Source organism: Cervus canadensis, chromosome 29 (assembly GCF_019320065.1).
Source record: "Cervus canadensis isolate Bull #8, Minnesota chromosome 29, ASM1932006v1, whole genome shotgun sequence".
Taxonomy (NCBI): Eukaryota; Metazoa; Chordata; class Mammalia; order Artiodactyla; family Cervidae; genus Cervus; species Cervus canadensis.
Genome location: NC_057414.1, coordinates 40,732,979 through 40,757,708, shown reverse-complemented (window position 1 = coordinate 40,757,708; position 24,730 = coordinate 40,732,979). Strand labels below are relative to the sequence as shown.

The 24,730-nt window shown below is 49.9% G+C and overlaps 2 protein-coding genes across 4 annotated transcripts; both read left to right on the top strand.

Moving 5' to 3' along the window:
- Positions 1-32: 32 nt before the first annotated feature.
- LOC122430609 (sororin-like) lies at positions 33-6,592 on the top strand. 2 transcript variants are annotated; one of them, XM_043451329.1, is made up of 6 exons: positions 33-171; positions 366-460; positions 534-599; positions 675-710; positions 4,233-4,670; positions 4,861-6,592. In XM_043451329.1, exons 1-6 carry the CDS (start codon positions 126-128, stop codon positions 4,939-4,941), a joined length of 762 nt encoding a protein of 253 aa, XP_043307264.1. In that variant the 5' UTR covers positions 33-125; the 3' UTR covers positions 4,942-6,592. The 2 variants fall into 2 exon arrangements, with proteins under 2 accessions (XP_043307264.1, XP_043307263.1); XM_043451328.1 differs by having other exon boundaries at positions 534-710.
- Positions 6,593-14,113: 7,521 nt separating this feature from the next.
- Positions 14,114-18,098, top strand: LOC122430610. Of its 2 annotated transcripts, XM_043451332.1 has the most exons (6): positions 14,114-15,892; positions 16,117-16,223; positions 16,433-16,531; positions 17,496-17,562; positions 17,702-17,851; positions 17,936-18,098. In XM_043451332.1, exons 1-6 carry the CDS (start codon positions 15,737-15,739, stop codon positions 18,014-18,016), a joined length of 660 nt encoding a protein of 219 aa, XP_043307267.1. In that variant the 5' UTR covers positions 14,114-15,736; the 3' UTR covers positions 18,017-18,098. The 2 variants fall into 2 exon arrangements, with proteins under 2 accessions (XP_043307267.1, XP_043307266.1); XM_043451331.1 differs by having other exon boundaries at positions 17,702-18,098.
- Positions 18,099-24,730: the final 6,632 nt, after the last annotated feature.

Below are 24,730 nucleotides of genomic sequence, written 5' to 3'. Positions count from 1 at the left end.
CCTCCCCCTTACGTCACTTCCGCTTCCTCCCGGGCAAGGCGGGTAATTCGAACGCTTACCCTTCGGGTTGGCGCGAGCTTTGGTGGCGGTACCTGCGGCAGAGGGGATAGAGACCAAAGCTAGACATGTCCGAGAGACGAACCCGGTCCGGAGGGGCCGCCCAGTGCCCCGGTGAGCGGAGGGGGCGCGCGAGGGAGGTGGGGTTGAACCGTTCGGTGAGGAACGCCCTCGCCCCCCCGTCTCCTGGCCCGGAAGGCGCCCCCAAAGGGCCTGTTTGGGAACCTTTTCTCGCTTTCTTCAGAACCTGTTGTCTAGACTCTGAGGCCTAGAGTCCTCCCCTACCTCCTAAATTTTTCTGATTGCAGGACCCAGCGCCCCAACTCCCACTCGGTCTCTGCGGAGGTCCCAGCGGAAATCAGGCTCTGATCTCCCAAACACCCTCCCGGAAATCTGGCCTAAGGTGAGCCTCAGGTTCCTCCTGCCTCGGAAGCCCCTGGGCTAATGTAGAACTCATGTTCACTGCTCTTCTCCAGGCACCTCAGGAGGCTCCAGTCAGAAAGCCCATCGTCTTGAAGAAGATCGTGGCCCATACCGTAGAGGTGAGGGCTGAGAGAGGGGTTGTAGGTGGGGAGCCAGGATTGGAAGTCAGCTGTGTGATCAACTCGTCTCCACAGATCCCATCTGTTAACACTCCTCGAAGAAGCCCCCGGGTAAGTTCATTTTCATTTTCTTAGTTAAGGGGAATCCAGGACAGACACTCTAGAGCTGGGGCGGAATATAATGGCGGCTCATGTCTTGTGGCTCCACTGGTAAAGAATCCGCCTGCAATGCAGGAGACCTGGGTTCGATTCCTGGGTTGGGAAGATCCCCTGGAGAAGGGAAAGGCTACCCACTCCATTATTCTGGCCTGAAGAATTCCATGGACTACACAGTCGCAAAGAGTTAAACACAACTGAGCGACTTTCACTCACTCACTCATGTCTGCCCAGGGAGTTGTTTTTGCTGTATTTTGAAACAATTTGCCTTTGGACACCTACATATGTTGTCAGGCTTGCTTACTTCCTGCACACTTGGTGCATTTAATGCCCTGGTATTCTCTACCATTTTCCTTTTAAAGTTGAGCTGGGTGTCACTACTCTTTCTTCTTTCTAGCCTCTTTTTCTCAGTAACCTATAATGTCTTGAACTATTTTAGCAGAAGTTATTGTTAAAGGTGTCTCATTAACAGATCTGCACCTGAAGATATAATGAATAAGAAATGTTACCTGCCTTTGAGTAGCTTCCAAGGCTTGTAGTCAACTGGGGAGAAAAACAAGTGATAACATAGTATGCTGAGGACTGTATTAAAGAAAGTAGTAGATGCTATAAAGGTATCTAACCCAGACCAGCTAGCTCAGGGAATGGTTCACAGAGGTGTTTGAACTGAGTCTTTGAAGACAAGTTAGCAGTGTTCCAGGCAAAGGAAGCTGTGTTTGTAGACACCTGGAGTCCACAAGGAAAAGCACAAGGTTTCAGGAACAGCACTTTTGGTGTGTCTGCAGTAGACCTTGTCAGGAGAGGGAGTGTGTTAAGCCAGAGCAGACCCTGATGAACTTGGACTTCATCCTTCGTTCTGTGGGCAGCTTTGGAGAGTCGCAAGGTAGTGACTGAGGCAGCCTTGGGTGTTTTAGAAAGATCCTTCTTGGGTCTAGTTGGAGAACGGGTTGGAGAAAGCCTTCTGGGGACTCCAAGACCAAGTAGGAGGACATCAAAGGAGTCCTAAAGTGAGACATTGGGAGCATGAAGTAAGGTAAAGGTGGAGTGTTGCTGGACTACTGCTGGAGAGCCCCATCACACACACATCCTTCCCGATAGGCATTATGAATAGCCAAGAGTACTTTGTATATTTGTTGTCTTGAGGGCAGAGACTTCTGTCTCCCTTATGGTGGCCATTCTTATTGGTTGAATGATAGATTCATGGGATATTGGACCAAAAAAATGTGCAAGGACTTGGATGGCTGTGGGGACTGACAAAGTGGTAGTCTGGGTGACCCTCGTTTTGTTCAGCATCCCTTTTACTAAGACTGATGGGATAGATTCCCCAGGGCCTGTAGCCAGGAAATGTCTCTCATGATAACTAATGTAATTCTATTAAACGACAAGGGTCACTAAATTTGTCCTGTTTCTCACCTTAGTTATCAGCAAGCTCAGTGTCAAGTTTTGTGAAAGTCAATTGAGCCTCTATGTATTGAACACCTACTCCATGCAGGGCTCTGCTGAAGGTGCTGGGCATAGGCCAGGTCAACCAGACAGATGACGACACCTGCTCATGTGTGACATGCACATTCTAGTTGAGGTCTCAGCCAACCAGCAGACAATCAAAATCAGGTAGTGATCCCACTGGCCAGGAAGGGGGTCACTGTGACAGAGAGTGATAGGCAGAGGTAAGGAGGGGCTGGTCTCAGTTCCATGGTAAGGGACCGTGCTGGGGTCCAGCCCCAGCAGGATCCAGGGGAACCCTCAGGATGAACGGCGTCGGTGAATGAGAGAGAGAGACAGTGAGACAAAGCTTGGGGCTGAGTCTGAAGTTTATTTTTGCACGGCCCCTTTATACCCTTAACAACATCTTTGGCGGAAGTGCATATTGCTTACACACAGGGCATCTCAATACATGACAGCAACTTGACCTTCAACAGAAACAGGATGTCACCCACATACTTTTTCGTTCACAAGAGTCTTTCTTATCATTTGGCCTTCAGGCCTGCTAACATTTTATGGCTTGCACCTGGTGTGACTTAAGCAACTTCAGTAGCCGACCCTGTTTTTCTTATAGTTAATCTATTTTCTTTCTAATAAGCATCATCTCTATGGGAACTAGATAGGATTACATTTTTACAAAACAGAAATGCGAAGGACTGCAGAAACAGCAGATATGGCACAAAACAGGCTCTTAGTCTAAAAGTTAACTACCTGCAAGAAGTCACCAGCTAATCTCTATCTAAAGTATTTTCTATTAGGCACATTTGTGGCTATCATATTTGTGGAGCTTTTCTCACCCCGTGAAGGGGCCTATGCTTAATAGTTTCTTTCGTTAGCGTACTGTGCTTAGGATGTTTAGAACAATCAAGAGCATTTTGTGTAATGAGAGCACATATTTATCACACAAGCCAGAATGCCAGCAAAAGGGTTTGAATTGAAGCATTTCCTTCATCCCTGGCCCCTTCATAGGGTACCAGCGTCCAGGAGATTTATTAATTAGGGTTTTAAGTTGGTCTTTATTCAGTGAAAGAGGAGCAGGAGAGCTCTCGGCAGGCAACATAAGAATCCGCAGCAGGGCAAACAAGAACAGCAGAAAAGGGGGGAGGATACAGGGTGGGGTAGAGGCTGAGGCCAACCTGGAGGGTCCCTTATCCTAGACGGCCTTGCCTGTCAGGTTTTTTTCCTCGTGACCTCATCATGGATGGGGTCCCGGACGGCCTTGCCTGCCCGGTATTTTCTTCATGACCTTATCACGGGCAGGACCTCCTGTAACGGCTCCGGCAGGACGGCCTCTCTGAGGAAGCAGCACTAGAGCTGAGACTGGAGTTATGAGAAACCAGTGTGTGAATGTCTTAATACACATGTCAGATTAAGTGCTTCCCTGTTTGCAACCTTGCCATGGCTCTCTGGGCCTCCCCTTATAGTGGCCTGCGAAACATGCCCTATAACACCCACGTTACCTCTCGAATCCCATCATCAGCATCTCGGCTTACTCCCTCTCACTTCACCCTCACTGCCTTTCTTGTTCCTTGACCCTGACTGGCACAGTTTCACCTCAGGACTTTGCCCTTTCTGTTCTCTACCTAGGACAGTTCTCCTCTGGATGACTGACTCCTTTGCTTCCTTCATGTGCTACCTCTATCTCGGTGAGACCTACATTGACCTACACCTACGTAATATTCTAGCTCACCTCATATATGCTCCATCCTGTTCTGTTTTTTTTCCCAAAGTGCTTAACGCCTTGAACATATGACATGATTCCCCCTGTGGTCTTTTCCCCACTAGAATGGAAGCTCCGTGGAAACAGGTGTCTTCTCTGTTTTCTTCCCTGCTGTCTTCCCAGTGCGTGGCAGGTGACCAATAAGGACTTATTGACTGAATGGACATTTTAGGTCCTGTGGGTCTTTCTTTTCACCCTAAATCTCCTTGAGCCCTTCTTGAAGTAAGTAACACAGTTAAATAACTGGAGGCATTCTCTCTTCTGTCCTGCTGCAGCTCGCTTCTTTATTGGAGAAAGAAAACAACCCTCCTAGCAAGAAGCTTACTAAGGAGGACCTCTTCCAGACCTGCAGTGTCCCTGTCACCGCCCCCTCCACTCCTGTGCTGTGCCCCGTGAATGCTGAGTCCAACTCCTGGAAAGGAGACTTGGACGCCAGAGACTTGGAAATGTCACAGAAGGTCAGGCGCTCATATAGCCGCCTGGAGACTCTGGGCTCTGCGTCCACCTCCACCCCAGGCCGCCGGTCCTGCTTTGGCTTTGAGGGGCTGCTGGCAGCTGAAGACTTGGCTGGAGTCTCGCCTGTGGTGGATTCAAAGTTGGCTGAGGTCCCCAGGGTCCCTGTGAAGCCCTGGGCCCCAGACACGACTCTCCCTGGAATCTCCCCTCTGGTTGTCAAAGAGAAACGAAAGAAGAAGAAGGTGCCGGAGATTTTGGTGAGTGAGGGGCAGGGGTCTTCCTCTGCTACCATGTCAGACGCATGGGGAGACACATCAGGTCACAGGCAGGGCCGGGGCTCAGCCCTGGCTGTTGTGGTGGAAAGGCAGTACCTGCAGAGTATGGGTGGAGATGCACAGCCGACATGCCCCCTCTCCACTCACCTGCCCCCCATTTCTCTTCCCTCAGAAATCGGAGCTGGATGAGTGGGCCGCGGCCATGAATGCTGAGTTTGAAGCTGCTGAGCGCTTTGATCTCCTGGTTGAATGAGATGAAGTGGGGGTGTCCCTGGCCAGACTCTGCCCTCCTCCTGCTGTACATAGTTCCCTCTCCTTGTGGAAAAGACGCTTGGGGTCCCCTGCCCTGGTCTTGTTCCCCACGCATGTGCTGTTGCTGCATGTGAGGCCTGTCTTCTGGGGGATGGTGCAGCGGCGGCAGCCATCCAAGCTTCAGGAAATGGGACCTGCCTGGTCCAGGATCGCATTGGTGTCCCGTCTGTAGTCAGTGACCTATCATCCTCGCCCCCCGCCTCCCAGAGTAGCCCAGCCACTCTCCAGTCAGGCCACAGACTAGGAGCAGGAATCACTGGCCCGGCCAGAGGAGGTTAAAGGACTGGGGGTCAGGGAGAGAGAGGGCACTTCTCTACTCCTGTGGGGAAGTGCCACTGTTCTGCACCAGCCCACCGGAGACGGATGCAGGGGCCACCGCCAGCCTCGGGCTTTCTCTACTGAGTCACCTCTGCTGGGGCTTGGTTCCCCTCCTCGAGCCCATCTAGGTAGCGAAGCTTGGGTTTCCTCTTAGATTCTGTAGATGGTCTGGGAGCACTGAACCCGTGGATTGGAGAAGTCCTATCTGTGAGGAAGAATCTGGACCCTCGGCCTATGGAGTCTTTTTTGTAGGAGAGAGGGAGGCCTTGGTTGGGTCTCAGATGGTAATGTCTACTACAAGGAAGCTGTATTTTATAGTTCTATGTGTTGCTGCTGAGATGTTGGGTTAAATGCAGGCTAATGGAGCAATGGCTGCTTGAGGTGAAGAAGGTGTCTTGAGACAACATAGAACCTGAGGCTCAGGGATTCTGGGTCGATGCCTGCAGAGGGCCGGAAAGGGGCCCATGGCTAAAGGTGCCCTCTCTTGTTACTCATACCTGTTTTTTACAAAGTGTACAGTTTACTCAGCTCTAGAAGAAAAGCTTTGGGGTTGTATGGTCCTGTGACCTTAGTGTTTTGTAAAGTTCTAGGAAGCTTTTCTCACGTGCCAGAAAGGGGCCAGGTTGATAGCAGCCTTAACTTTCAGCTTCCTTAGGGTCCTCTCACACGAGGACCCTGCCTGAGGTAGGTACTAGGAGTTGAACTGGGGGGAGAAAGGGGTCATCTCATTGTCTCTGGTGATCTGCATGCCCCAGCCCTTGTTTCTCTTTTCTCAATATTGGTAAAAGGTGAGCGTTCAAAGGCTGCCCAACCACAGCTTCCGCTGTAGCCCAGGCCATTGTACCTTTTGATAATTATGGATTCATGGAAGTAGAAGCTGAGAGGAATGTGGAGGGGCTAGTGGATAGCAGAGAACATTAGGGAAGATGAGTGTTTGCTTGGTTGGGGTCCTTTAAATGGCACAGGCCTGGTAGGTACCAGTTAAGCTCTGCAAGGCCTAGGAGCCCTAGGCTACCTGTCCAGTGCTTCATGCTTTGTCACGCAAGCCCCTTTGCCAGGGTAAACCCAGACACCCTTGAACTGGACCATACCTGGAGAGCTGTCCTCGCTGACGAGCAGGACAACTCCGGGAAAATGTCTTTGTCCTGAAAGCCGGAAGTCACCAGATGATGTTGAGTTGATGTCATTACTACAGACTTCTGTCTGTCCCTGAAAAACTAAGAATAGAGTTTAAGAGAAAACTGGGACTTCTTTTTAAAATTAAAACAAACAAACAAAAGTTTCTGCCTGTTCATAGACTCTTTTCTTTTGTTGGGTCAAAGGCAGAGCTGAGGGTGTGGGACCCAGGAAACCATGCTTTCTTTGGGCTGGTTGTCCGTTTTTAAGGGGACTGCCAGCCTGTCCTCCAGTAGCCCTGTGGTAGATCACTCCCACCCCCAGGTCTGTGTTTTCTGTCCAGTCACTCCTCCAAGAAGGGGAACCCCATACCCTCGTGTCCCAGGAGGAAAGAAGTCGTTCTGGGGTGAGGCTGCTAAGAGCTTCACTCTTAGCACCTGAGCACCACCCCTCCACCCTTCCCTGAGTCCAGCTCTTGTGGACAGACTCCTGTGAAGGAGCCAGTTCCTCACTGGCTCAGCCTGGGTGCTCGACAGCGGTGGGTGCAGAACGCCCTGGGGAGCTAGTCAAAGCTGTGATTCCCAGGAATTCTCCCACCAGGCCAGAGGAGGCCCAGGGACATACATGCATCTTTATGCAGGTGGCACACCCACTCTCCCTTCCCTCATCCTTCCGACTCTTGCCCTTGCCTCCTAGTTTTTAGAATAAACACACCACCTCCTTGCTCAAGACTTTCTAGGGTTTTGTGGGGCTTTTTTGGCTGCACTGAATCTTGCTTGCAGCGTGCAGGTTTCTTTAGTTGCAGTGCACAGGCTCTCTAGTTGTGTGTGGGTTTAGTTGCCCAGTGGCATGTGGGATCTGACCAGGGATCGAACCTGCATCCCCTGCATTAGAAGGTGGATTCTTAACCACTGGACTACCAGGCAAATCTCAAGATTTACTAGTCTTTATCTCCAAACCATACGTCTCCACTGAGCTCAAACCAGAATCTAGAACTGTCTTCTAAAACAGTATCTCAACTCAGAAGTCATCTCAAATTCAGCTCATCCACCAGCGTGCCTTTTTCTGTGCTTCTCATGTTATTATCAACACCACCTGCTGACCCAGTCACACAGCCAGGAACTTGGGGTCATCTGTAGTTCTACCCTCTCCTTCACCCCATTCCATCAGCTAAAACCTCCTCAACACCCCTCCATCCCACCTCTGTGGCCCCTGGACATTTGCTCTGGCCTCCTAGTGGATCTCCTTAGAATGAGTTTTCTAAGAAACAATATGATGCTGTTTCTCTCCTGCTTAAAACCCTTTGATACAGTAATCCCACGCATTATCTGACTCAATCCTTAACAACAGCCCTGTGTATCACGGGGATTTCTGTCCACTGTACCATCAGGCAAGTCCAGAGTGGTGTTTTTGTTTTGTTTTGTTTTTTATTTATTGTGGCAAAGTACATAACAAAATTTACCATTTTGAGCATCTTGAGTGTACAGTTTGGTAGCAGTAAACACACAGCACTGTGCAGCCATCACTATCACTCATCTCTAGAACCTTTTCATCCTCCCAAAGTCAAACTCTGTCCCTGTTAGACAGTAAGTCCCTATTCCCTATTGCCTCAGCTTCTGGCACCCACCATCCTACTTTCTGTCCATGAGGAGCCAGAGAATGTTTGCCATTTTGTGTCTCATTTCTTTCTTAAAGTTTTTAAAATTTTGTTTATTTTTATTTTGGCTGCATTGGGTCTTCATTGTGCCACTCCGGCTTAGGTTCCCTGTGGCACATGGGATCTTGCATTGGAAGGCGGATTCTTAACCACTGAATCATCAGGGACATTCCTTTATGTCTCATTTCACTTAGCATGTTTTCAAGGTTCATCCATGTTATAGCATGTGTCAGAATCAATTCCTTTTGAAGGCTGGATAACATTCCATCGTCCCTATTGTATATAACAAAAATGTATATTGATACAATTCATTTCTGGGTACAATATCCAAAAGAAGTGAAAGCAGGGTCTCAAGATATTTGCACACCCATGTTCATAGGAACATTATTCACAATTGCCAAAAGTTGGAAATGGCACAAATATCCATCGATGGATGAATGGATAAAATGTAATACATACATTTTTGTATATTCTATCATAGCTATAAGTACACGAGTTTGATCTTTGGTCCAGGAATATCCCATGTGCTGCAGAGCCACTAAGCCCATGTGTCACAGCTGCCAAGCCTGTGAGCTACAACATAGCGCAGGTGCAACCACTGAACTCGTGTGCAACTACTGAACCCGTGTGCAACCACTGAATCCATGCGCTTAGAGCCTGTGCTCTGCAAAAGAGAAGCCACCGCGGTGAGAAGCCCACAATGAAGAGTAGCCCCTGCTCACCATAACTTGAGAAAGCCTGCGTGCAGCAACAAAGACCCAGCACAACCCCTCCAAAAATAAAAGCAGCCATAAGAAAAACACCCTTTGATGACTTTCCATTGTCCGTGTAATCGTGTAATGGTGTTATCAGGTTTTGACTGCCCTGGAATGTCAACCCCTCCAGATGATCCAACAGCAAGACCTGCTTTTCTCCTTGGACATGAAGGAGCCAGACACTTGCTTGCCCTGATCCCAGTGACCAGAACATCCCATCTGACCTGAGTCAGCCAGTCAGACTGTGCATGAGGACCTGGACCGAGGACCAGGAGGAGAGGAAAGGATCGTTGAGGACTCAGTGAGGTGAAGGCCTCACAGATCCCGTGGCAACCCCAGACCTCTGTTCCAGTGTGGAGATGGCAGAGCACCCCAGTTGGGTCCTGGTGGGGCCCTCACGTGGTCCTGGGAGCCAGGACCCCGCACTCTGGCCCTGTGAGTCTTCTCCCTTCGAGTTCCCTGACTCCCCGGGTCCTTCCTCGTTTGCTCAAATTACCCAGTGCTGTTTCTCTTATTTGCAACCCAGAGCCCTGCTGGTCCAGACTGCTTGGTGGGACTCATGAGGACTCCAGGGTGAGGCTGCTGGCCAGGTCTCCAGTCTAGGGTCCAGAGAGCCAGTGCAGGCCCTGAGCTGCTGCTGCAAGGTCCTCACCTGCTGAGTTCTGCCTTGATTAGGTGTGGCTTTGGCTCAAGTGTCACATCTGCTCAGTCTTTCCTACCCACCTGTCCCAAGGGTCCAATCCCTGATAGAGGAAGATCCCACGTGCCCCAGGCAACTAAGCCCCCGGGCCACAACTACTGAGCCTTGGGGCCCTAGAGCCTGTGCTCCACGACAAGAGAAGCTACCACAATGAGAAGCTTGTGCACCGCAACTGGAGAGTAGCCCCAGTCACTGCAACTAGAGAATTGCCCGTGAAGCAACAAAGACCCAAAGCAGCCAATATAAATAAATAAACATTAAAAAACAACAACAACTATAGGTTTCCCAGATATCTGAAAATAGAGCATTCCTGTGAAACCTTTTGTAAACCGAAGTGGTGTAAAGTGAAGAAGCCTTAGGACACAACAGCTTGCTCACAGAGGCGTAGCATAAATCGAGGTGAAGCTCGGATGCTCACGGTGCTGCAGTGGCGGGTGCAGTTTCTGGTGGAGGAGCCGGCAGGGCTATTCTGGCTGCTTGGGGTTCGAGCAGCCTCCATAACTGCTCCCTGCAAAACCAACGCTGAATGCTGTTTTTGCTTCTTAACTTTTTTCCTAAAAATGAGAATTTTCTCCAGTTTCCTAAAACTGAAAATTTCTTTCGGTTAGCAAGAACAGGTGCTAAAGTCAGGTCTTTTTGTAAACACAGGTGGCAAAAAGTGAACTTTGGAAAAGTGGGGGATACCTGTCCCCACCTCGGCATTTTGGTGAGAATGAGAGGAAATGATACGAGTAAAGTGTTTATTTTATTTATTTATTTATATTTATTTATTTTTTTTGAGTAAAGTGTTTAGTACATGGTAAGTACTCAGTGAACAATAGTTATTTACAGGTAGACCTGACCACGCCCACCTTTCTAACTCCCCAGACCACATGCAGACCTCTCGCAGCACCGTTAAGCTCGCAGTCTGTCTGTTGGGCATACACACTTATACGGTAGTCTGAGCTCCGAGGGTGGAGGCAGAATCAGTATTTAGCTCTGTCCTCCCAGTGTCCAGGCGCGTGAAGGATGAAGAGGGGTGATGCTTTCCCTCCAGCCTGGCCCATGGCTGCTCACACCCTCCTGGAGAGCTTAGAGCACCCTGGAGGAAAGAGGGGCAGGGTGAGTCAGAAGCAGTGGCACCTGGGTGGCCTGAGGCAAGCATTGAGCCCTCAGCTTCCCCCAGTACGAATCCTGGACCCGACCACAGGGTTCACACTGATCCCCACGGCCCTGGATGTTAGACTTTGCTCTCTTGCACAGGACAGCTCCAAACCCAGCACCACGCTGCCCCCCACCCCCCACCCCGCACCTCATCCTGAGCCCTGAGCCCCTGCAACCTGCCACCTCTTCAGGCTTTAATGAAGTTCCATCAGACTGGAACTCAGAAAGCCCTGGGTCTGAGCCCCACTTTTGTCTCTTCTGAGACCATAACCAAGTTACTTAACCTCTTCGAGTCTCGCTTTTCTCTTATGAAAAGTGGAGCTGATCCCACCTCTATGACAGAGTTGCTTTGGTCAACTGGTTGTCTAGGTTGATGGTCACATGCACAGCTCCTGGTAGAATATGTAATAACTGACCACTGGCGTCCTTATATGAGGTCCGTAACAGACTCCCCAAAGGAGGGAGTTCCTTTTTGTATTCTCTCCACATTCAGGGCAGGGCCCGGTACAAAATGAAGGCTTGGTAAATATTTGTGGAGTGGAATTCCAGTTGAGCTATTTCAAATCCTAAAAGATGATGCTGTGAAAATATGCCTACAGATTTGGAAAACTCAGCAGTGGCCACAGGACTGGAAAAAGTCAGTTTTCTTTTCATTCCCAAAGAAAGGCAATGCCAAAGAATGCTCAAACTACCACACAATTGTACTTATCTCACATGCTAGCAAAGTAATGCTCAAAATTCTCCAAGCCAGGCTTCAACAGTATGTGAACTGTGAACTGATGTTCCAACTGAATTTAGAAAAGGCAGAGGAACCAGAAATCAAATTGCCAACATCCTCTGGATCATCACAAAAGCAAGAGAGTTCCAGAAAAACATCTACTTTTGCTTTATTGACTGTGCCAAAGCCTTTGACTGTGTGAATCAAAACAAACTGTGGAAAATTCTGAAAGAGATGAGAATATCAGACCACCTGACCTGCCTCCTGAGAAACCTGTATGCAGGTCAAGAAGCAACAGTTAGAACCGAGTGTGGAACAACAGACTGGTTCCAAACTGGGAAAGGAGTACTTCAGGGCTGTATATTGTCACCCTGCTTATTTAACTTAGATTCAGAGTACATCATGCGAAATGCTGGGCTGGCTGAAGCACCATCTGGAATCAAGATTGCTGGCAGAAATATCAATAACCTCAGATATGCAGATGACACCACCCTTATGGCAAAAAGTGAAGAAGAACTAAAGAGCCTCTTGATGAAAGTGAAAGAGGAGAGTGAAAAAGTTGGCTTAAAACAACATTCATAAAACTAAGATCATGGCATCTGGTCCCATCACTTCATGACAAATAGGTGGGGAAACAATGGAAACAGTGAGAGACTTTATTTTCTTGGGCTCCAAAATCACTGCAGATGGTGACTGCAGCCATGAAATTAAAAGACGCTCCTTGGAAGAAAAACTATGACCAAGCTAGACAGCGTATTAAAAAGCAGAGACATTACTTTGTCTCTGCTAGTCAGAGCTATGGTTTTTCCAGGAGTCATGTATGGATGTGAGAGTTGGATCATAAAGAAAGCTGAGCACCGAAGAATTGAGGCTTTTGAACTGTGGTGTTGGAGAAGACTCTTGAGAGTACCTTGGACTGCAAGGAGATCCAACCAGTCCATCCTAAAGGAGATCAGTCCTGAATATTCTTTGGAAGGACTGGTGTTGAAGCTGAAACTCCAATACTTTGGCCACCTGATGCTAAGAACTGACTCATTGAAAAAGACCCTGATGCTGGGAAAGATTGAAGGCGGGAGGAGAAGGGGATGACAGAGTATGAGATGGTTGGATGGCATCACTGATGCAATGGACATGAGTCTGAGTAGGTTCTGGGAGTTGGTGATGGATAGGGAAGCCTGGCGTGTTGTAGTCCATGGGGTCGCAGAGTCGGACATGACTGAGCGACTGAACTGATACCCATTTTGTAGGCTAGGAAACTGAACCTGAGTGCTTGGGGCTGCCTCGTCTTTGAACTGCAAAGCGAGACTCCAATATGGGTCTATGGATTTTCAGCTCGGAGCTGTCTTCTATCTAAATCTGAATTAACCACCTCTTATGCTTGGCCCGTAGGACCCTGATGGGGCACCAAGGGAATGCCAGGCATTCTCTAGGGAAGCACTCAATGGACTGGAGGAAAGAGCTTGTGTACAGTTGGCTGTTAGACAGCCAGGCTGAAGGCTGATGTGGACACAAAGGGAAGTCGAAGAACTAGTGACCCTGGACTCAATATCGTGTTACAACTTTCCATATTTCTTATTGTTCAGATACTCTCCTATATCTCCAATCATCTTCTCCAGTCCTTCCTGGTTACTAATTCTAGCCAGGAAGCTGTTCGTGCCTCTCAGTTTCCTCTGATGGGCACCAATAGGTGGGTGTGGTGTCAGATTTAACAAAAATATGCAGGATTCCTGATTAAATTTGGGTGTTAGACAAACAATGAATTTTCTATTTAACGTAAAGTGAAGTCGCTCAGTCATGTCCGACTCTTTGTGACCCCGTGGACTGTAGCCTACCAGTCTCTGTCCATGGGATTCTCCAGGCAAGAATACTGGAGTGGGTTGCCATTTCCTTCTCCAGGGGATCTTCCCGACTCGGGGATCGAACCCGGGTCTCCCACATTGAAGGCAGATGCTTTAACCTCTGAGCAACGTAATCGTGTCCCAAATTCAATAAATAATAATCTTGCAGTACAAGTATGTCCCTTGCAATATTTGGAACGTGATCATACTAAAACAAACCTTATTGTTTATCTGGCACTCAGATTTAACCAGGCATCCTGTATTCTATTTGGCAAACCTGTGTGGTGCATTGGTGCGTAGCACATGAAGACCATGTGAGGCCTGCGTTTGTGGCCTGACAGTGTCTCATGCTCGCCTTCCAGGGTACCACTCAGGGTAGACACTTGTCACAGGCAGCAGTCGTGAATGCCACTCTCCTTCACCCTCAAGGCCCTGGGCCTCTGCCCCCAGGGTCTCCTCCTCCCATCCATCTGCCCAGCCATGGCCCAGACAATCAGACAATCTACACAAACACCAAAAATTCTCCCACACAGACGCTAAAATCTTGGCTCCCGGTTCACTGATGCTGACTAGAAATACGGAGACAGAGTTTGGAGGAAAAAAGGAAGAGTAGCTTTATTCTTTGCCAGGCAAAGTGGAAACCGTAGGCCAGCACCTCAAGAACTGTGCCCGCAGAAAAGACAGAGGTTTTATATCCTAATGAAAGTCTTGCGTTTTTTTATTTTTTTCTTTTGCAAGATTTCAAAGCAGGGACTTCCCTGATGGTCCAGTGATTAAGAATCCACCCACCAATGCAGGGGACTCAAGTTTGATCCCTGGTCCGGGAAGATCCCACATGCCACGGAGCAACTAAGCCCGAGTGCCTAGAGCCTATGCTCCGCAACAAGAGAAGCCACCACAATGGGAAGCCCCAGCACTGCAGCGAAGACTGGCCCCTGGCGGCCACAAGTAGAGAAAACCCGCGTGCAGCAGTGAAGACCCAGCACAGCCAATATAAATATGTAAAAAATTTTAAAGAGAAATAGAATTTTTTTTTTTTTTAATTTCAAAACAGCCACAGCTGGCATCAGGCAGATGGTAACTGGGGTTGGTCTTTTCTGGTTATCGGCCCGTGACCTTTCTGAAGTGAAGAATGCTACGAAAGAGTGTAGGGGGAGAAGAATGCTGGGTGCAGAGTGTAATTCATGCGGAGTCAGAGAGTAATTTGCCTTGTTTAGCTTTGTGAAGGACAAGTCCAACTACAAGTTGTTTGTTAGCAGTAACACTAAAGAATACAAGATTGCTTAACTATTTCAGGCCTGTTTGTGCTGTTTCCTCAGCCTGTTCATTGTTTCCTTATTTTTCTTAGTTATCAGAAAAGTCTCATTTCTATTTTTGCTGCAACAAATTCCCCATCATTAGTTCATTCCCTCCATATCAATGGAGGAAGGAAATCAGGCATCATTCTCACCTGACTGAGGACAAAGCTTCAGTTTTATTTCACTAGACAAACACCAGGTCTCTGGCCCAGGGGCCCATCTATCTCCTACTTCAAATCTTCCTTGTCCCCTGGGGGCCACAGCCCAGGCCTGCTCATCCCGGCTCTCCATGGGAGCACCCCACGCCTGAATGTGTCATGTCCGTTGGCATCATCCTGCCCAAGCCACTTCCTCTTTCGGATTGCCCTTCTTCCTTCTCTGGCCAAGACACCTCGCTCGTAGATCAAGCAACACCCACTGGTGGAGTCTTTCTGGAGCTCCTAAGCCAAGTGGCCCTCTCAGTCAAGGCTTTCTTTACAGGCTTCTGGATGGCACATGTCCCTACCCAGCGGGCATCTGAGAGCCCAGGCCACCCTGCCCCCCATCCCTGGGAGCTTCTGGCCAGAACTTGGTCACAATCATCTATCTGTGTGGTCTCAGGATCCAGCATAACACTTGGCTCAGGGACAGAGTTTGGTGGACCAGTGTTTACTGAAGACCATTAACTTCAGAGCAGGTTGCATTCTACCACAATCATAAGTCATTGTTTACTTCTCTTTCCTTGTATTTGGGCCCTTTAGGCAGGCTTCAGTTTTTCTTCTGGCTGTCAGTCGGCTACTGTGGACCTCTGTGTGAATTATTTTTATTTCTTTTGGAGATGTTTCTTGAGGCCCAGTTTCCAAAGCAAAGTTACCAGGGACACCTTGCATTTGCAAGAATTCAGTTGACAAGATACTGTTACCATATAGCTTTGGTAGGGTTGCCAGATAAAACACAGGACACCCCAGTGAAATTTGAATTTCAGATGAAAAACAAACACTTTTTAAAGTATGAGCGTGGCTTATGCAATGTTTGAGAGATATGCTTGAAAAAATGACCATTTATTCTGAAATTCAGATTTCACTGGGTGTCCTATATTTTACATACTAAATCTGGCAACCCTAACTTTGAGGGCAGAGCTGGTGGTAGAGGTTCTCAAGGCTGGAGGCCGCCCCAAGAAAACCAGGGGAGGCTGGAAAGGGGAGACCAGCGGGATGGTGGAGGTGGCTCACCAACTGAGTTACCATCTCCCTCAGTGTCCCTGGGATGGACAAACAGCTCACTCGGAGCCCAAGGAGAAGCCAGTGCTGCCACCTGCTGGGGAGCAGAAGCCAGAAGACACTCAGATCGGCGGGGAGCCAGACACAGAGGTGACAGGACCTCCCGAGGCCGAGGGCAGGGGGGCGGGGGGGCTGGAGAAATTCTTCTCCTGCCTGGAGGGAGGTCTGAACCGCTAGCCACTCTGCCCCATCCTCTTACTCTCGGGTGTGGGAGGACCCCAATTCTCGGGCGGCCAGCCAGCCTCATGCCACTTCAGTCACCAGGGCACCCTTTCTGCCAAAGCCATCTTTCTTTTCAAAGATTCTTTTCAAAGAATCTTTCAGATTCTTCAGAGCAGAAGCTGGGCGAGGAGCAGGAAGCCAGCGCTACGTTCCTGTTTACACTCCTGACCGCAACAGAGCCCGCCAGCGACCCTGCAGAGTAAGGCCATGTGAACATGAATGAGGGAGAGCGGAGGGGCCAGAGGGTGCTTCTCCATTGACATTCAGACCTGGGCCAGGACTCAGCCCTGGGGCGTGTGTGGGGGTGGCCCAGACAGGACTGAAGAAGCCTGGGCCTTGGGCTGGGTTCCCCCTCTGCTCACCCCAGCCTCCAGACTCTGGTCCAATACTCACTGTGCACCCACCCAGGGACTTGGAAATCCAGGAGTCCCAGTTCCTGGATAAGGAAGACTGGGGCCCGCAGCGGACCTCAAAGGAAATGAGCCATTTGCAAAATGTTTGCTTGAGGTGAGCCGGACAGGGGCAGCCGGGGACAGGGAGGGTGACAGGGTTTTCCAGAATGGAGTGCAGGGCCTGGGGCTTGATGTGAGTTGGCACCTTCACTGGGCCCTCTTCCTTCCCTCCCTCCCTTCCCTTCTCTCTGTTCTGCTCTGGGTGACCTCCTTACTGGCCAGTAGGTCCCTTCCCTCTCAAGCATCAGTGGCCTTGTATATCCTGTCCCAGAGGAGTGGGGGCCACAGCTCTTTCCCATCAATGTGCCCATGTGCCTGATTAGCGGGCAGTCTATGTCGTTGCCTGCAAGGGGCCGCCATCTTTAACTGTCCAAGAACTTGAGGGGTATTTTGGTCTGTGGAGAAAGGGGAGGGGGGTGGTCAGTTCTCTGGATGTCAGGCTCTGGAGCTTAGGTCTGCACAGTCCCATGGCCACTTATCTATCAGTGGCAATGCCAGGGTCCAAACTCAACCTGGAGACAGAGGTCTTGGGGTGGGTGGGGGGGGAGTGTGACAGTCATTCCCCGAGGCTGCAGGAGATTCCCACAGCCGTGGATCTGAGTGGTCGACGCATATTCATCTGTAGCTGGCCCAGGTGCTCGGGCCGGGCGAATTCCACACAGAAACCACACAGAACCCTGCCACAGCCCCCACTGCAGACCAGAGGGGTGGGCGGCTAGCCCAAGGCTACTTTAGAGGGTTCCTGGGCCAGTACATGCGAGGCAGCAGCTTGAATTCCCCTTGCTAAAGAAGAGAAGCAGGATTCATCTCCCTCTAGGTCCCCTGCTGCCAGTCACAAGGGGAGAAGAATTCCCTCCCTGCCTGTGGCTTTGCCAGAACCAGACCGGGCTCCTGGTGAAACCCTGGGCTTGTGGCTATGCCAGATCAGGAGCTCATGCAAGAGCTGTGTGCCATGGGGGTGGGGGGCTGCCTAGGACAAGTCTGGGGGCTGAGGGGGCGGGTCTCCCTTTCAACCCTAGGCTTCGGGAGTCACTCAGCACTATCCAAGCCGACAATCTGGCTCTGGGGGAGAAGCTGCGAGACCTGGTGAGACCTCAACCCAGGACCTGCCTCCTTTGTGGTGCCTCCTCCCCACCTCCCAACCCCGCTCCTGGGCAGGCCCCTGGCAGGCCATCCTGCCTGGCATCGTCTACCCACCTCTGGCCCCTGCAACCCTTTGTTCCAGCCTGACTCCTTGTATAAAAGCCTGAAAGAGGAAGCGAGGGCCATCCTGGAAGGAGAGAAGGCCGTCCAGGAGGAAGGCAAGGCCCTCCAGGAGGAGGGTAAGACCATCCAGGAAGGAGCCCTGGCCGTCCAGGAGGGGGCGCTGTTCCAGGTACCAGGAGCTCCACCCAGCTGTGGGTGGGGTGAGAGGACCAGTTTGCCAAGCACCACTCAACTGGTTCCCCACTGTCTGCAGGAACCCAGCTCTCAGATGGCAGGACTGGTCATCCTGCAGCCTGACCCTGCCCTCAACAGCGGAAACACGTGTCAGCCCTAGGCCCTAGCTGAGCCGAGGCTGGAGACAGCACATCTCCTTGGGGAACCCCTCTGGCTGTTCCTCTCCAGCTCCCCTCAGTAAATTTTACCGAATCTGAGCCATGGCTTCCCCTGCCTGTGTGTGGACCCTGGGAATAAAGGCCACCAGCTCCAAGTAGGCCATCCTCCAACATCTTCCACCTCCCTGGGCCCTGAGCTGCCCCCACCCCAGAAGAGGCTCCAGATCTGGCTGTTATCATCCTCAAGATCAGCGATCCTGTGATAAGTGCTGGGGTGGGACTGGAAGGGGGCCGCACCCTGTCCTTGGGAGGCTGGAAGCCGCAGGTCTAACTCCAAAGGGCAGATTAGGGAGGGGCGGGAAGAGCCACTTTCTACCCAGTGGCCTTGGATGAGTCTTCTTTGTCAGTCAAGTCATGGGGGTGGGGAGAGTGAGAGCTCCCCAAAGGGGCCCCAAACCCACATACTTCAGGCCTAGAAATGCTGCTGGAGTTTGAATTCCCACTCCCACCTCCAACCAGGTTCTCCTGGGGCCCCGCCTTGAGACCTGCTCCCCTTCACCATTGACGGTCTTCCTGTCCCGAGTCATAAATTCCACCCCTACCTCATCCATGAACCCAAGCGTCCAGCTGTGGTCCCTGTGCTCTGGCCACCGACAGGCCTTCAGGTCTTGTACCCCTCAGCTTCATTGCCCTCAGACCTGGCCAGCCCTGGGGAGCCTTCCTAGGCATCCCCTGATTACTGATGTAATGAGAGAGTAAAGACAGAGACAGAGATGCACAGAGAATGTACAGGTATTCAAAAACTTAGAAACTTTTCCCATACCACTAAACAAAGAACGTGCTTTAGATTTTTTTTTTAAACTCCCTAATGAAGGAGAACAGAGCCAGCAAGCTGACAAAGCCTGTTTAAAGGAGGATACAAGAAAGCGAGACACAAATATGTTCAAGGGAGAAAAAGAGGAGGAATCCTGAAACAAGACTGCTAAATGAGATACGAAATCGGTCAGCATGCTATGGGACAACTTTGGGCAAAGCCCCATAACCCTAAGGGTGGTATTGTTTACTGGGCAGAATCCTCTTGTGTGGCATGGAAAGAATCATCTCTCTGCCCTCATATACCCACTGCAGGGGACACTAGCTGGGAAGATGGAAGTCCAGGTTGCGCCCCTGTCAGACCCAGTTTGACCTATACCAGACCCGTGGGATCCCGCACAGGCCGAAACCTGATGACTCACTGCACTAGTGAAGCTTTGATTTGGTCACAGCTTTAGACTGAACTGTGTGTGTGTGCATGCTCAGTCATGTCTGACTCTTTGCAACCTCATGGACTGTAGCCTGCCAGGCTTTTCTTTTCCAGGCAAGAATACTGGAGTGGGTTGCCATTTCCTACTCCAGGGATTGAATCTGAGTCTCTTGTGTCTCCTACATTGGTAGGCAGGTTCTTTACCAGAAGCACCACCTGAGCTGGGCTCTGATTTACCTGACCTCCACTCCCAAGAGTCCACCCTCCTCCCCTAGCCAACCAGTGACCCAGTGGTATAGCTGTGTTCTTTTCCTGAAGGGAGTCATACCATAATGATATTGAGGATAGTTAGATCAGCTAAATGATTAAATCAGTTTAACCACTTTAGGACGTCTATCTCCAAGATATTGCATGGTCTCGTTTTTGATAGGTGGCAGGTTTTTAAAAATTTATTTTATTGAAGTATAGTTGTTTCCTGATGTGTTAATATCTGCTGTGCCTGCATGCTCAGTCACTCACTCATGTCTGAATGTTTCAACCCCATGGACTGTAGCCCGCCAGGCTCCTCTGTCCATGGGATTTTATAAGCAAGAATAATAGAGTGGGTTGCCATTTCCTCCTCCAGATTTCTGCTGTATAGCAAAGTAATTCAGTTAAATAGGATTGACCAAAAATTTCTTTTGGGCTTTTCCATAACATCTTATGTGTATATGCATGCATTTTTTTTTTTCTCTAGACTGCCTCTTTTATAAAGATTGGATTAGGGTAGGTGAGAATCACAAGTGAAGTGAAGTGAAAGTTGCTCACATGCCTGACTCTTTCCAACCCATGGACTATACAGTCCATGTAATGCTCCAGGCCAGAATACTGGAGTGGGTAGCCTTCCCCTTCTCCAGGGGATCTTTCCAACACAGGAATTGAACCAGGGTCTCCCGCATTGCGGGCAGATACTTTACCAGCTGAGCCACAAGGGAAGCCCGAGAATTACAAAGATTTAAAAAATAAAGAAGAACCCATGTCAAAGCTGCCATCAGGTAGCACCACTGACAATTTCTTGTACTTTTCTTCCCTGTCTCAGTAATCCCCTCCACAGAAAGCAGACTATTGGAACAGCTCTGTCCTTCCCTGTGAAGTCTCTGCTGGCACCAGTATGCTGGCACTGCCCAGCAAACCTGGACAGTGGGGGACTGCCTGCCTTAGGCTGGTTTTATCACAGGATATTGGATATAGTTCCCTGTGTATATTTGCAGCATGGGGGATCTTTAGTTGCAGCATGTTTTAGGACCTTGCTGTTTTTCCATTCTACATGTAATAGTTTATACCTGCTAATCCCAAACTCTTAATACATCCCCCCCTTATCCCACCTTGGCAAGCTAGGCAGCAGTTTTTATTTTATGTATTTATTTATTTTATTTTAGTTTTATGTTTTTGTTTAATTTTGGCTGTGCTGGGTCTTTGTTGCTGTGTGAGTTTTTCTCTAGTTGCAGGGAGTGGGGGAGAAGGAAATGGCAACCCACTCCAGTACTCTTGCCCGGAAAACCCCATGGACGGAGGAGCCTGGTAGGCTGTCGTCTTTGGGGTCGCACAGAGTCGGACACGACTGAAGCGACTTAGCAGCGGCAGCAGCAAGTGGGGGCTACTCTTACCTGCGATATGCGGGCTTCTCATTGAGGTGGCTTCTCTTGTTGTGGAGCCCAGGCTCTAGGGCACGTGGGCCCAGCAGGTGCGGCTCCGGGGCTCTGGAGCACAGGTTCAGTAGTTGTGGCGCATGGGCTTAGTTGCTCTGCAGCATGTGGGATCTTCCTGGACCAGGGATCGAACCCAAGTGTGCTGCATTAGCAGGCAGATTCTTTACCACTGAGTTGCCAGGGAAGCCCACGTGCCCACATTTTGTATCCCTGTGGTTGCTCTGAACACCCCTTAAGTATCAGACAGCTGAGTATGAATGCTCAGGGTGGAGGAGCTGAGCTCATTCAGGTCAGCTTTTCATCCATTCTACAAGTATGGTTGAGTGTCTCCTATGTGCCTGGCACTGCTCTGGGCTCTGGCAATTCAGCAGTGAATAAAACAAAGATGCGGGCCCTAGCAGAACTTACATTCTAGAAGGGGAGATAAGGGATAATTAATATCAGGACAGTGATGGATGCAACAGAGAAAAATGAAGCGGGAGAGGGGAGGGAAAGCCTGAAAGGTAAAGGATTTAGAGAGAGTGGCAGGGAAGATCTCGTACAGAAGTGACATTTGAGCAGAGATGTAGGGGACCTGAGGGAGGGACCACAGTGGGACGTACAGCCATGAGATCGCCTAGGAAATGGGTGTAGCTGGGGAAGCCATCCAAGGCTGAGCCCTGGTCGTCTGACACTAAGAGGGCAGGAGATGAAGAGGACCCAGCAAAGGGGACTGGAAAGGAAGAAGGAAACCAGGTGAGTGAGATGTCCTGGGAGCCAAGTGACCAAAGCGCAGAAAGACGATGGGTGATCGTCTGTGAGCAGCACTGCTGCGGTTCAAGTAAGAAAAGAGGACAGAACTGACCAGTGCTTTGAGCAACATAGAGCAAAGTGGACCTTTTCAAGAGCAATTTTAGTGGAATAAAGCCTAAATGGAGTGGCCTCAAGAAAGAATGAGGGGAGGGACTTCCCTGGTGGTCCGGTGGCTAAGCCTCCTCGCTTCCAATGCAGAGGGCCTGGGTTCAATCTCTGGTCAGGAATGTAGACCTCACCCACCACAACTAAGGATCCCGCATGCTGCAACAAAGATCAGGTATCCCAAGTTCCACAACTAAGACCTAACACAGCCAAATAAATAAATATGTAAAACAAAGAAGAAGAAGAATGGGAGGAGAGGAATTGGAGACGAGCATGGTCCACTCTTCTGAGTTTTTTGTAAAAGGGGACAGAAAATGGGACAGTTACTAGCAAGTGGAATTGAGAGTTGTGTGTGTGTGTGTGTGTGTGTGTGTGTGTGTTTTAGGATTGTGTTAAGCACCATAAACAGGAGCTTTAGGTGGATGGAAGTGACCCAGTAAAGGCCAGGAGACTTGTGGAGCCCCATCCTTGAGCAGTGAGGGCAGGGTGGGTTTTGCCCAGGGTACAGGCTCCCTTGGATGGAGGTGTGGATCACACAAGGGGACGTTCCTTCTTTTTGGGGGGGGGGGGGGCGGGGATGTTCCTTCTGATTTTCTCAGTGAAATAGGAAGCACAGTCTTCAGCTGAGAGTAAGGGTTGAGAAGAATGTGTTGGAAGCTTGAAAAGAGAGGACAGACTATGAAACCACCATCTAGGATGGGGGGAGGGACTGTGGACCAGGGAAGGATGGTAAGATTGCTGGGCAGTATTGAGGGCCTGCTTGAGGTCCCGGATCATAAACTTAAGGTGAGATGAATGAGGTCATCTGATTGTACAGGTACATTCGGGGTCAAGAGTGAAGGTGAAGTGTAAGCAGAGGACTGGATGTAACCAGGTCAGGGATTTTTCCAGTGAATGTGACCAAAGCAGAGAGGATCAAGGTGGTGGAGAGGGTTTTCAAGAGACTCCGGCTGGGTGAGGAAGAAGTTAAGCACACTTGGGAATTGAGAGAGAAAGGACAGGAGCCAGCACCAATGGACTGGCAGTCCTCGAGGATCGAAGAACTCTCTGAGTCCGAGGGATGGAGGGAGTGAGGTGGGAAGATAAGGAAATCAAGAGACTTCCCTGGCGGTCCAGCGGTTAAACATGCTTCCACTGCAGGGGTTGCAGGTTTGATCCTTGGTCGGGGAACTAACATCCCACATGCCAGGTGGTGCGCCCCAAAAGTAAGATAAATAGGTGCAGATGAGTGGATGGACATAATCATTCACTAAAGGAAATCAAATGCATTAGCTTTCTGAAGGGATTTCCATCAATACCCACAGTCCCTCCAAAATATTGAGAGAGGGGCCACACCATCCTCCCAGCCAAGATGGAGAAAGAAGATTGATCAAGTTAATGTCTGGTGCAGACAGCAGAGTTGACGTCAGTTGATTCCAACAACCTGAGCCGGAGTTCTCCGATGTCACCCACTCAGATGTCACACACTCTTGTCCAGATGTCATGTCTGCGGCCTCACACTTCCCAGGACGGGGGTAGGGCAGGACCATGGGGTTTCTGTCTCATGGTGTCATCACCACATCTGTTCCTTAATTATCAGTTGACCTTGGTGTCTGGCTGGCTGCCCGGTGGTAACTGTCCTCTCATGCCCCTGTAAAGGAATGTGTACACTCCCCACACTGATGGGCTACTGATAAGATCACATCCTGGGCGCTGATAATCATCTCTCCAATAACTGGCTTTTGGGGGCACCTCCCTGAAGTCCCTGATCACACTGTACCCCACCCCTAGTCCTGCCACGCTAATGTGCTAACACTCCTGACCAACAGCACGAGGGAGGTGGGCATCGTGGCACAGGTGAATGGGGCTGTAAGCAGTAGGAAGGGGGCTGCTCTGCTCTGAGAGGGTGCTGTGAAATCACACACACACACACACACACACACACACATACACAGTCTACCTTGCCCAGCTCTCCTGGATCTCCAGGCATCTTTGGGATGATCAATAGATTGCAGCTTGGCTGGACAGAATCCCAAGGCAGGATAAGCCATGGAGGGTGGAAGGAGTCACATTTGAGCCCCAGGGATCTTCCCAGCCCTTCCTGGCTCTCTTTGAAGTCAGAAAGAGGCTCAACACTTAGACTGAATACTTGGTGGCTTCCTGTCCCTCTCCACCCATCCTCATCTCTATGGATGGCCTGCCCCTTGCCTTTTCTGCATGCTGAATACTATCTTATCATTGGAAGATCCCCTCAAATGTTCCCTTCTGGACAGAATTTGTCATTCATTCCACTGGGAGCACACTGGTCCTCCCCTCTATAGCACACTGGTCTTCCCCACATGGTTGAACCCAAAGCCTGTCTGGTTCCTTTGCTGGACCTGAGTTCCTGGGCACTTTGGCTTCCCCAGAGCCTGGCATGGGTCTGGCATAGGGCTGAATAAATGAAAGATGCTGGCAGTTAAGAGTGAAGGAATGTGGCTGATTCATATCAATGTATGACAAAACCCACTGAAATGTTGTGAAGTAATTAGCCTCCAACTAATAAAAAATTAAAAAAAAAAAAAAAGAGTGAAGGAATGAATAAATGAATGGATGGATGGAGGGGAGTGCAGAGGATGGGTGGATGGGAGAATGGGTGAACAAATGTCGGGGTGGGTGCATGAACATATGGATGGATTCCTGATACAGGGGATGATGGAGGAGGTGGTCACCTTATGAAGAAAGTGTGGGCTTCCCCAGCTCCGTCCTCTAGAACAGTTTTCATTTTAAGAGTCTCACTTACTTCCGTAAGCTCAGATCCCTACAGGATAGTTACAGAGAGTCCTTCTGGGTCTCTCTTCTTCCCTTAGCTCTAGGCTTAGCATTTTTAGGGGGTTTAGATGAGGCAGAAATGGCTAAAATATACTGAG

Bases quoted from the DNA above. Each gene is read 5' to 3' on its own strand.
- LOC122430609 (XM_043451328.1), top strand. From the start codon at position 126: ATGTCCGAGAGACGAACCCGGTCCGGAGGGGCCGCCCAGTGCCCCG. The intron at 172-365 runs GTGAGCGGAGGG...TTCTGATTGCAG, and splicing joins AGGGGCCGCCCAGTGCCCCG to GACCCAGCGCCCCAACTCCC. The intron at 461-533 runs GTGAGCCTCAGG...GCTCTTCTCCAG, and splicing joins TCCCGGAAATCTGGCCTAAG to GCACCTCAGGAGGCTCCAGT.
- LOC122430610 (XM_043451331.1), top strand. From the start codon at position 15,737: ATGGTGGAGGTGGCTCACCAACTGAGTTACCATCTCCCTCAGTGTCCC. The intron at 16,532-17,495 runs GTGAGCCGGACA...TTTCAACCCTAG, and splicing joins TTGCAAAATGTTTGCTTGAG to GCTTCGGGAGTCACTCAGCA. The intron at 17,563-17,701 runs GTGAGACCTCAA...CCTTTGTTCCAG, and splicing joins GGGAGAAGCTGCGAGACCTG to CCTGACTCCTTGTATAAAAG.